The 13,187-nt window shown below is 36.0% G+C and overlaps 1 protein-coding gene across 1 annotated transcript in view; it reads right to left on the bottom strand.

Moving 5' to 3' along the window:
• Positions 1 to 13,187, bottom strand: part of LOC136039169 (dynamin-like GTPase OPA1, mitochondrial) — a gene marked incomplete in the record, with an annotated part of 327,166 nt that overhangs the window by 291,556 nt on the left and 22,423 nt on the right. Inside the window, 1 exon segment of the mRNA XM_065722682.1 lies at positions 12,013 to 12,126. Within this exon segment, the coding sequence (XP_065578754.1) occupies positions 12,013 to 12,126 (114 nt within the window).

The raw sequence follows: 13,187 nt of genomic DNA, 5'->3' as shown, positions 1-13,187 counted from the left end.
CCTGTATACTTCCCAATAACCATTACTATATGTAAGCACAGGTCAAAGTTTGTAACTTGTTGCCCCTCCCACGGGGACTGTGGGGGAGTAAGTCGTCCCCAAAGACATAGTTATAAAGTTCTTCGACTACGCTGAATAAAATGGCTATCTCAGAATTTTGAACCGTTGACTTTGGGAAAATAATTAGCATGGGAGGGGGCCTAGGTGCCCTCCAATTTTTTTGGTCACTTTAAAAGAGCACTAGAACTTTTCATTTCCGTTAGAATGAGTCCTCTTGCAACATTCTAGGACAAGTGGGTCGATACGATCACCCCTGGGAAAAAAAAAACAAAAAAACAAATAAACACGCATCCGTGATCTGCCTTCTGGCAAAAAACGCAAAATTCCACATTTTTGTAGATAGGAGCTCGAAACTTCTACAGTAGGGTTCTCTGATACGCTGAATCTGATGGTGTGATTTTCGTTAACATTCTATGACTTTTAGGGGGTGTTTCCCCCTATTTTCTAAAATAACGTAAATTTTCTTAGGCTCGTAACTTTTGATGGGTAAGATTAAACTTGATGAAACTTATATATTTAAAACCAGCCTTAAAATGCGATTCTTTTGATGTAGCTATTGGTATCAAAATTCCATTTTTTAGAGTTTTGGTTACTATTGAGCCGGGTCGCTCCTTACTACAGTTCGTTACCACGAACTGTTTGATTCTAAAGCTTGTCTATAGCCCACATACTATCAAGATGGCTTTACTTGGGGACTTGTCTACAAACTAATCATAACATGTGCTTTTCAGAACCAAAACGAAAGCCAGTCATTGCGCAGAAGTGATACTAATTAAACGAAAAAATAAAAAATAACAATAAAGCAACAATCCCAAAATAGATTGTTGCTTTATCTTAAAAGGGATTGATAATAATTATATTCTATAAAATTATTCTTAATTGGTTTGCCTTTTCAGTACCAAAAGTCCTGACTATTTTGTGTTTTCAGTAAAGCGCTAGTTTTCTACACTCCTACGAACATAGCGAAAAATGACTAGTTATTTTATTTGTAAAAGTTTTATTGATTTTTGTTAGATAGGCTGTGAAGTAATAATTTTTATACGTTTAACGTTTCAACTTCGCTCTTTACTTACCTGGGAAAAACTTCGTTTTTTTAAAATTAATGTTTGTTCGTTTTTGATTAAAATTTAATGCAGAAACAACGCTGCCATGATCTTTTTTATATATAAGGAATAATGTATGTTCCTTTTAATGTTTAATGTCACGCCTTAGTTTCAGTTGAAAATTTATTTTTAATATAATTTATAATTATCACCGATCTAGGGGAGATAATACACGTCTAGAAAATACTGCAAACAACCTTGACAGCTACGAAAAACATTCTGTTTATAACATAAAGTTCATTATCTATACTTCACAAAACAATACATGTCTTTCAGGAACGTTTATTTTTCGATGAACAAAAAACTGGTCTTATTCGACCGACTTCGTCAGAAAAAGCCATAAAAAAGACAAGGCTTTATAGATCACCTACTGATTAGCAGAAACTAGAAGGCTACTGTGACAAAAGAAAGCTGTTTAAGGGCTCATTTAAAAGCTTATATTTATATCTAATCGCTTTTTATAAATTTTACTTGAAAAAAGTGCTTTTTCCAATGAAATCACCAAAAAAAGCGTTTTTCAAAACCTAGGCAGGAGCAAAAACTAAGGGGGCAAGGACGTCCCTTCCCTTTAATTAGCGCCATTATAACTAGCAAACAGGCTTCATCACAGAGTGAAGTTTGAAGTTTCAACTCAAAACTGTTGATCATTCAAAGTTAATTTTTCGTAGATTTTTAGTTGAAACTTTTTTAGTTTTAGACAACTTGTTTTACCAATAATCATTTACTTTTAAGATGCGTAGGCGATTTATGAAACTTACTAAGAGGGTTTGGAGGGAGAGTATATGTGAGGGGTTCTTATAAACATCCAGTTTAGGGCTTTGGATCATAATTATTGCAATGGTACTCTTGTATTCTTCCAAACTCTTCCACTTAAAGTGGTACCAAAAGTTCTGTTTTTAGTGCTATATAGCACTTAAGGATGGTAAAATTGATAAAAAGCATGTAGATATGAGTAGAGTAATAGGTTTAAAATGAACCTTCCCGGGATATGCTTTAAAAAATGAGTGCATCATATTTGCAAAAATAGTGGATTATCTGAAAAGCAATCATAAGAAGGGACAAACCATGATTGAAAACGAAATCCAAGCTCGAATCGAACGCGTCATAATCTGAAGTCCAGCGCTGTACTAACAGAACGACGCCTCTAATAATATAATTTAATATATTGGTGTTTGTAGGACTTTAATTGCGTAGCCCACTAACCCCAGCTTATCCACTTAGGACATGTCGTTTTTAGTGCCATTTGGAACTAGCATATGATGGAATTTATAAGCAGAACGTAGATATGAGCAATATTTTTTTTTTTATATGAGCTATCAAAAATCTATTTAAGATCTTCTAGTAGCCCGCAAGCCCCACCCATTGAGAAATAGCATAAAAACTGCCCTTTTTCGTGCTATATGGCACTAGCAGATGGCAGAATTTATATAAACCAGGTACATATGAGAATTAGCTTTTAAATGAGCTTTTGGGCATCTCTCTATCATGTTCTAGTAGCCCGCTGGGGCCTGGAAAAAAGAGGAAAAAGACCATTTTAACTTTTAGTTACTATGGGCTGTGGCTCACTCTTTACTATGTTGTAACTAGTGCTTCAACCATGACAAAGAGTTCATTGCAAATTCTCCCCAAAAACTAGTTAACATTGAAATTTGTGAGATCTAATAGATGGTAGAATTTATAAAAACCTAGTAAATATAAGCAATAGCTCTTAATTGAGCCATTAAACATCTGTCTACGATGGTGTGGTAGCCTACTAATGTTTCAGTAGCTTACTGATGAGCAGACGACTTATGAAACTTACTAAGGGCGCTGGGAGGGAGAGTATATAGGAGAGGTTCTTGTAAACCTCCATTCAAGGGTTTTGGAACATAACCATTACAATAGTACCTCTTTTTTCCTTCAGAGCTTTTCCACTTAAGAAGTGGCACCAAAAGTGTGTTTTCAGTGCTATATCGCATTTACGAATGGTAGAATTGATATAAAAAATGCAGGTTGATATGAGCAATAGCTTTCAAATGAGCCATTACATATAACTCTTATAAGTTCTGCTAGCCCAATAGCACGAGCTTTTCCACTTGAGATATGGCATCAAAAGTATTTTTTGAATAATCCATTAAGCATCTCTCGATTATGTTCTGGTAACTCACTAGGCATAAAAAAACAAAAAAAAAAACGAGAGACAGATATGTGCTGCCGATGCAAAAAATAAACATTTTTCTTGTTATTCAAGGAGGGGGACTGTAATTCACCTGAATAGGATTTTCGACAATGCTAATTCCAATGGTACACTTTTCATTTTCATCTGGCACCATTTTAGAGGGGTTTGAGGCTTTTTTCGAAATCACCATGAATTTCTTTTCGTAATGAGCTTTTACTTTTAAGACGAACCGAAATAATAGTTACTATTCCTGAATCAGTATCAGATGGCAATTTTTTTCATTAGGCAGTTTTTATTCAAAACGCATTTTTTAACTTTTGGTTACTTAGGGGCGTTTGTTCGCTCTTTAGTAGATTGCAGCTACCACTGCAACCATGATCTCCTTGTTTAGTATGATTTTTTGCTTTTGTTAAATCAGTGTATTTAAAAAGCCCAAGGGCCATAGACATTGATCTATCTGTCTATTTATCAATAGAGTTCCAAGACAGAAAGTTCAGGTTTCTGTAGATTTAGACAAAAAGATATGCCCTAACCGGACTGAATACAAAAACATAATTAATTAAGGACTGGGTCCATTCATTGGAAACCACAAAAAATTTGAAAACTACTTTAAAACGATCTTAAATACTTTTATTTCATTCCTAAAAGTATATTCCCCCCCCCCCCTGTGACGGGAAATTACTATTTAAAAACTACTAATTGCTACGTAATATCAGTTACAACTAAAATTAATATTCCTTGTTAGCCAGTACACACTCGAGAATTGACATTAGGTTAAACAAAATATACCAAAGTAAGATTATGCAAGTAACAACATTATGGAAACTACAACAAAAAATTATGGAAGGGGGGCCGCTACGACCACATTAAATTAAATATTTAACAGAAGTTAACCGCATCAAAATACAATCTCTATACATTAAAAATTTAATAAAAATACACGCACAACGAAGATTTCAACTGGGTCTAAGCTAATTGTCTCCGTATATAGACAGTTATAAATCGGTTATTGTCTGATCTTAAAGATCCAAATTCTCGAGGGTATATTGGATAACAAGGAAGTACCTTAATATTATCAAACTAATAACATTGGTACTAATTAAAAATAATTAATTCATTATAACCAGTAATTGGTATTAATTTTTAATATTTGTTTAAAAGTTAATGTTACTTTTAATCAAACATTATATTAATTATTACTACTTATTAATACTGTTAATATTACCTCATCTTCAATATTGCTGGCATATCCCTTTTAAAACAAATCATTTAAATTATATTTCAACTAATAAAAATGGATCTATGGTTAACCCTTAACCTTAGTAAGTGTTAAGGTTGAGGACTTCGCTGATAGCATTGTCAAACCCATTACGACTCAGGGTGGAATTAAATAAGAAAAAAACAAGTTTTTTTAACTGAAAGTAAGGAGCGACATTAAAACTTAAGACGAACAGATACTTCGTATACGAAAGGGGCTGCCTCCTCATCAATGCCCCGCTCTTTACCCTAAAGTTTGACTCTTTCTCTCAACTCTTCTTTTTAAAACAGTAAAAAACTTTAGCGTGAAGAGCAGGGCGTTGATGAGAAAGCAGCCCCTTTCGTATGCGAAGTAATTTCTATTCGTTTTCAGTTTTAATGTCGCTCCTTACTTTCCGTTAAGGAAACTTGTTTTTTTTTATATTTAATTTCTGAACGTTTTAGAATCAATGCAATTTTTCAATTTTGGCTCTCCGCAGATGAATAATTAAAACGAAATTTGCATTTTTTTTTATTTTTTTTTTTTTGGCTAAATGGCTTTCTCATTGTTTCGATCGAATGATTTTGAGGAAAAAAGGAGTGGGGGAGGAGGCCTAGTTGCTCTCCGATTTTTTGGTTACTTAAAAAGGCAACTAGAACTTTTTTTTTTTTTTTAAGAATGTTTTTATTAGTAAAAGATATACGTAACTTACAAATTAGTTTATGTAACGAACTTCTGTATTCTCATGTTTTTATCGCGTATACAAGGGGGTTCACCCCCTCGTCAGTACCTCACTCTTTACACTAAAGCTTATATTTTGTCCCAATTTCTGAAGAATGACCCGTGAATCACAAAAGCCGTAGAATAAATAGTCGAAATTACTAAAAATACTTTAAAGAGCGAGATATTAGGAGGAGGTGAGCCCCACATATGTGTAATAATTCCAGTTCGTTTTAAGTGTTAATGCTGCTCCTTACTTTCAGTTGAAAAAGTTTTTCATATTTATTTTTTCATTGTTTTTTAAATAATGCTAGAAAATTCTGCGCTCCCTTCATGGAAATTTTCTTCCCCCTTGACAAATTCCTCAATGGGAAGTTCCCCCAGCATAATTCCATTTTTTAGAGTTTTGGTTACTATTGAGCCGGGACGCTCCTTACTACAGTTCGTTACCACGAACTGTTTGATATGTTGTAAATAACTTTGGATATGTAATGGTGACATCAATACCTGTTTTCTGTACAATTATTTTCAGAAGAAAATATCTTAGCTTTCTCAACACTTTGAAATTCAGCTGAGATTACCGGTCTACGACCTAACCTCAAGTATCAATCACCAAAGCTCAGTCATTTGTGCTTCACTGGAAACATACATTTACATATACATATACATATACATATTTACATATACATTTCGAACAGTGTCCTTTGTATTTTTTACCAGAGGCAGCACTATAGCGCAGCCTAGGTAAAGAGCCATAATACGCCTTCAGTATATTATCTTCTGCCAAAGTCAAATCCAATGTTCATTGCCCCCTTCTTACCACTCACTGAAAGTTTCAACTTGATACCCCCAAACCGTTCCCGGGATATTGTAGATGTGCCGTTCTGATAACTGGAGATTGTAGATGTACCTTCTTTATTTGCCCCATTATTACTGTAATCATGCCATTGTTACTAAATACGGTGCTACGGATACTACTGAGTCATTTGAAAGATTGAATACTATTTTTGCTGATAATGCTGTTTCTTCTCTAGGTTGTTTCCTCCCGTTAACTAGATTGTTTTGCCGTTAGTGATTGTACATTGTATTTGTGCATAGTGAAGTTTCCTTATGTTTCTTTTCTTCCTAGTACTCCGCTTGTGTTTGCTGTTTTGTAGCGGGTTAAAAATAGATTATTATTATTGTTATTATAACCTGGCAATACTTAGTGACTTCTGATTTGCCTTGCTACATAGTTGCACGTAGATGAAAAATTCCATAGGAACTTATACTGTTAACACTTTTAGAAATTAGAGACTAAAAATTTCTAACCCCTTTCGCTTCCCCTCTTACCAACAAAAATTGAAATTTGTTTGCTCCATATTCTCCCTATTTATTCGCCCAATAGTACCTCAAAGTTTCAACTTCATTCCCCAAGCCGTTCCTAAGATATACCAGGTATACTATTTCTACGACTTAGAAGCACATAGTTGCTTTTGATCTACCTCTCCCCATCCCCAAGTGAAAATTTGAGGTTTACTTGACCCCGCACTTCCGAAACAAAACTACTTGAAAAGGGCCCTAAAATTAAACCGAGTGGTTAGTGAACTGAACTAGCAATCCTATGTCCTCCACAGAGAGAATTCTAGTCCTTGCGTCACTGATTATTTGATTTGGGACGGGGTTAGTAGCTTGACCCTGTAAGCGCAGCCAGAGTTCACCTGGATCTAACTGGGGACCCCCACCCGATTGTACCTCCTCGCTCAAGGACCATGAGAGGGGTACATATAGCACGTTTTGATAACTTATCGCAAGCACAGGATTTCCGACCCTCACCCCCCCAATGCACCTTCTGTTTCAAGGATCATGAAACGGGCACATATAGCGTGTTTTGATTAATTAGATACCCTTATTGTTTCCTAATTATACCATGGCGAAACTTTGGGAATCTTGGACTAGTGAACGATCCCTAAAATCTTCTCTAATACAACGTATCTTAGCACAATGGCTAATTTAAATGATTTAGGACCATTGCCCCTGGGGCTGTGGGTGCTATGTTGACCCCGAAGGTGAATGTCGCAGCTAAAGGCCAGGTAGCAGAATTGGGCATGGAACGGAGGCTGGTCACCACAGATCACTTTCGGTCCTTTCAAAGGGTTTTTGAAATTCCAGTTTTCAATCGAATGAGCCTCGTCTCAAATGACTACAAATCACATGACTACCATTTTTTGAGAAGTGGCCGGAGAAAAAGTTTTAGGGCCATTTTCCTGCCGTTGTTCGGCCTCTTTTTTGGGGGGAAGGGAAACATTCTTATTTCCTTTTTTAATCTGGATTGGGCTTCCCTTATCCCAAGGACTTATGAATGTGAGTTTCAAGTCGATCGAAAAGAAAGGTTCTTGGTTCTTTTGGGTCTTGCTCTTTTTTGGGGGGAAGGGGAGCGTGTCCCTGATTTTTTTAACTTGATGTTTCTCTTGACCTAAGAGCTTACGGCTGTAAGACTCGAGCCAACTAGGGACAAAATTTTTTTGGCTCCTTTCCCTGAATTCTTCCCAAAACAAAAAGTTTGATCCTTTTGACCTAGAAACAACCCAGAAACGATCCCTGAGAGTGTTAAGCTAATCGCCCACCCAATATCAAACAAGCCCCTGTTTTCGGTTATAGACATTTGACAATTTGCATTATTAACGACCCTTTTCCAAGCGGTCGTGGCGGTCTAGTCATCCCCAGAGGCATGCATATTCAATCTTTCGACACTTTGAACAAAATGCTATCTCAAAATTTCGAGCACAGCTTAGATACCAATACAGTTATGAAAACTCGATTTATTTTTGGGACGCAGTGCGCGGTAGCAATGCTAGCGGCTGGAGACAGGAAACTGGCAGCACATCTTAGATAACCAATATGGGTATCTAACCTGTGTATGCAACAAAACAAAATTGCGTTCCCGCCTATGGTTTGTAGTACGATCTACGCGTCGGAGCGCGGGCTTGGAGGAGGCGCCAAGTTCAGAGCTCTGTACCAAAAGCTTTTCATGGGTATTATAGGAGTTTTCATAACTGTATATCTAAGCTGTGATTTCGAGCGTACAAATTGGGAAGTTACTTGAGGGCCGGGTAGCAAAAAAGGGCACTGGGAGGAGCCTGTCTTGGCTCCAATCCCTTTTGACTCTTAAGGCACTAGAATCTTTAGTTTTCTGTCAAATGAGGCCTCTCCAAAGTTTCTACGACCACCTCTCCTATACGAAGAGGCTGGGGTAAAATGTAATGCATTGCACACCAAGGCCGACACATTGCATAGGCAGTGGTAGAGTGCTTCTTTCTTCTGATAGTGATTCACAGAGGGTTTCCATTATGAAGATACATAGAAGAATTTTCAAATCCAGATTTGATCAAACAGTTGATGGTAATGAACTGTAAATAAGGAGTGACTCAGCCGAATGGTAACCGAAACTCTAAAATACAGAATTTAGATAACAATTGACACATCAAAAGAATTGGTTTTCTAAGCTGATCCTAAATATATAAAATTCATTCAATTTTACTATTGTCCATCAAAGCCGCGAGTCTGAGAGAATCTGCCGGATTCTCGAGCTTCTATCTGCAATAATGTGTAATTTTGTATTTTTGTACAGAAGAAAGGTCAGGGATGCGTGTTTATTTATTTTGTTATTTTTTCCCAGGGGTGATCGTATTGAACCAATGATCCAAAAAGGTCGGAAGAGGGCTCATAGTTTGAGTGCTCTTTCTAAGTACCCAAAAAGAATGGAGGGCAACTCAACCCCTCCCACACCCACTTTTTCACCGAAGAAATCCCATATTCATAAGCAGCAGACCACGATAGGGCTCATTTGAACGGGAAGAAAAAGTTATAGTGCTGTTTTTAACTGACCAAAAAGATTGGGGGGAGCATCCCCCAAAAAGATAATTGATCTAAATGAAAATTACATCATACATTCAGTATATCAGAGAACGCAGCTCCAGAGGTTTCAAGCCCTTTTATTATTTAAGAATTAACGACGCTTCTTGACTACTAAGGTCCCTGCGTCGGCCCTAGAGTGCATTCCTGCAGCGTGATTCGATCTCTGGGTCCCGTATTACCAAGCTAAGGTCAAATCCACTGCGCCACAACAGGACGGTTTCAAGCCCTATCTACAAAAATGATGAATTTTGTATTTTTTGCCAAAAGGAGGCTGACTGATGAGTGATTATATGTTTTTTTTCCCAAGGTAATTCAACAGAACCAACGGTTCTACAAGATCGGGAGAGGGCTCATTCAAAATAGAAGCAAAATTTCAAGTGTTTTTTAAGCAATCCAAAAAGGTTGGAGGGTAACTAGCTCCTCTCCTACGCACGTTTTTTACCAAAATACAACTAATCACAATTTTCAGATAGCCATTTGATTCAGCATAGTTGAAACGTCCAATAACTATTCTCTCCCTTCCCTAGCCCCGCCTCTGGAGCAAGTTATTTCAAACCTTGATGTTTCAAAAACTGGAGATTATCAAGTTACTATTTTCACATAAAAATATCTTAATAGTTTACTTCCCTCTATTAGTCATGCTCATGACACCTGAGGAGCATCAAATCATTTAATCATTGTAGGCTACATCAATTCAGAAAAACGACTAGAGCTTCTTTTGAATTAAGAAGTTTTTTTTTTCCCTGAGTATGGGATATAATATCGGTTGCGATTCGAAATGTAAGTCAACTGGTAACCTTCAAGGCCACAGCCAAAAGATTTTCCCTCACAAAAGAGTAGAATTTATGTATTGTATTTTATGTATGATGGCTTTTGTATATGTGTGAATTTAGTACTATTACTAAGTAGAATAATATAAACAGTATTTTTTTAAATATCTAGAATGGAAGATTATTACCCTTAGTGGTTTTCTTAGCAGGTGCACCAAAAATGTTCTGTGTTTTTGTTTGTCAAATAAAATCAACTTATGTTGAATTATCTTTATGGAATTTGCCCATTGTTTACATGTGTATTTGTCATTGGGAAACATACAAAAGTTTTTAAGGAGGGAGAGGAAATTTCTACCATGAGATTTGGCGTGGTTTAAAAACGATCAAAATTAAATATAAGAAAATTGTTGAAAAGGAGCAACATTAAAACTTAAAACGAACAGAAATTATTCCGTATATGAGATGGGCTGCCCCTTCTTCAACCCTCGCTCTCTTAACATTAAAGTTCGACTTTTTGTCACAATTCTTAAAGAAAGACTGCTCAAACAAAAAGGCTGTTGAACCTATGTGAAGTATTTTTAAAGAGCTTCAAGACTTCAGCGTACAGGATAGAGGAAGGGACAGTCCCTTGCAACGCTTTTGCTATTCTTGTTCTTGTTTATACCCTAAAATGTTCTGGTGTCACAAATGATCAAAAAGTGTCGGATATTGTCGAATATTTTTCTAGTTACATCAGAGACGTGGATCTAACAAATAAGAGGGATATGTCATATTAGCACTTGCATGATTAAAAAAAGACAATGAAAAAGAAAAGTCAAGGCTTTATTTGGACGGGAAAGCCTACAAATATTTTTCAAAAAAATAAAAAGGAAGGTTAGAAAAAAAAAAAAAAACAAAATATGGTCATATTTCAAATAGCTCCATTCATCCTTTGCCAAAGTATTTTTTTTCTTCTTTCAGGGGAAGAAACCAGTCTGAGTTAAAAAAAAATCTTTCAAATGAGCTATGGGATCAGCCTAATCAATTATTGTAAAAAAAGAAAAAAACATTTGCTTCTTTCCTGTAGTGTTAATTATTATCGTGATATTCTTCTTTTTGTTGTTAATGGATTGACAAACAAAACACCACTGCCCAAAATACATATGGTTTCAAAAAAGAGCCATTGATACTCAAGCCTTTTGGAGAGTTTGAGAGGGGGATAGGTAGTCCCACTCTCATTTGTGGTAGCAGCTATTAGGGAACCTTGATTAGCTGCAAGGTTTGCTTAAAACAGCACTTTAGCACTATCGAAATGAATTTTTGAATTACCAAGGTCATCAAAATAAAATGTTCTGACCACGGGACCCATTTTATGTCTATTCATATCTGGAAACAACTATTTTCAAAAAAAAAAAATTGGTTGGTACAGAATCATGAAGGCTATAGGCAAGTCCGTATCCAGGGAGGGGGGAAGGGTATGGGGGGTTTGAACCCCCCACCCCACGAAATATTTGTCCAACTCGTAAAAACGTAATAAAAATGAATTTAAACAAAATTTTGATGCGTTTTTTAACGTTTTTTTGTACCCTCCCCAAAAGGAAAAAAATCTTTTGCAGCCCCTCCCCCCAAAAAAATCGTGGATATAGCCCTGGCTATAGGGCAGTTTCATATTCTTGTCAGCGCTGCCGCGTTCATCAGTGGAAGTATTTAAGCAAAACTAATCCCATAAACTTGAAAACACTTTTCGTCCATAAGAATTCCAGCATTAACTTTTTCTATTCCCCCAAAAAACTACACCTATTTTTTGTTTGGTGTAATTCGTTTTTAGCTGATTCTTTGCTGACTTTTCACCGGTTTCTTCTTCTTACATTTCTGACTCTGACTTTCTAAGTTTCTGACTCTTTTTTCAGTTACTCAGTGAGAATCATACATTTTTGAGGAATGAGATTAATATATAAATTATTATTGTTACTATCATTATTATTTTATATACTTGTAGGAAATTAAACTGTCCAATGAGTGGTAACGACCTTTACACGTGGGCTTACTCATGGACTTGGATATGACGTTAGAAATCAACATGCCTACCTGTATCATCATTTTCTGATGTTTCAACAGCTTTAATGGCGTCATCTAATCGCTTATCAAACCACTCCTGAGCGTCTTTTACGTTTGAAGACCAAATATTAGCCAGACGAGGATCTAAAATAAGGTCAATCCGCACTCATATACAGGTCTATCAGAGAAGATGTGGGTAATATTTAAAGCGATAATTTTTAAGAGAGCCTTAAAGTGCCAAGAACAAAGAAAACGAAATCTGATTTTTTGGATAGGTTAATTCGAAAATTGGTTAAAAAATAAATAGGTTAAAAATAGGTTAAATCACTTTTGTCTATGTCCAAAAATAGCGTGTGCTTCTAGCATCTTCGTAAGGGTATGAGGTAGGACAATTTATGACAGCACCTCCATGTACTAATTTTACCCACGACAAATACATAAATTATTTTCGACCAAAATGGGATGTGTCGCACTTCTGATTATCACAGCCGAATTAGAAAAAAAACAACAACAGGAATTCGATTTTTAGTCACAGTTTTATACAATAGCGGGTACTAAATACAAGAAAAGAAAAGTGGGTGAAAAATTAGCAAAAATTATAATATTTCTTTTAAAATACAACTGTCTTGGGGAATCTAGACATTGCACGTGTGTCCATTGTTATAGACGAAGGCATTGTCAAATTTGGCTCATTAGTTTCGCTTATTTACTTTAACGCTGAAACGTGGCAACACTGAAGAAAATCTGGCATTGTGCTAAAAACTTCAGAATTGGTATACAGCCAAAAATAACTTTAGGAAATCGCGGCTTTCAGGTGTGAATGGACGCAAATTTTGCATGATAGCGGGTGACAAATCTAAAACAAACGTGGGTGAAAATAAAAAAAAAACTAAAAAAACTATTTTAAAAAGTGGCCTAAGAAGGTGTAGCCTTCCTTTGAAAGTTTAGCTTTCCTTGGAAATCAACAGATGGTTAGCGTTTCAAGTATTACAAACGAAGGGCGTTGTCAAATTTGACGAACTAGTTTTGCTTATTCATTTTCACGATGCAACATGGCAACACTGATGAAAATGTGGTATTGCGACAAAACTTCATAATTGGTAAGCAACAACAAAAATTCTAATAATCGCAGATCGCAGGCATGAATGGACTTGAATTTTATATTGTAGAGAACGCCGAACTAAAAACAAAGAAACGTGGGAAAA

This window comes from Artemia franciscana, chromosome 19 (assembly GCF_032884065.1).
Source record: "Artemia franciscana chromosome 19, ASM3288406v1, whole genome shotgun sequence".
Lineage (NCBI taxonomy): Eukaryota > Metazoa > Arthropoda > Branchiopoda > Anostraca > Artemiidae > Artemia > Artemia franciscana.
The sequence above is the reverse complement of the archived record's forward strand: the minus strand, read 5'-3'. Positions and strand labels throughout refer to the sequence as shown.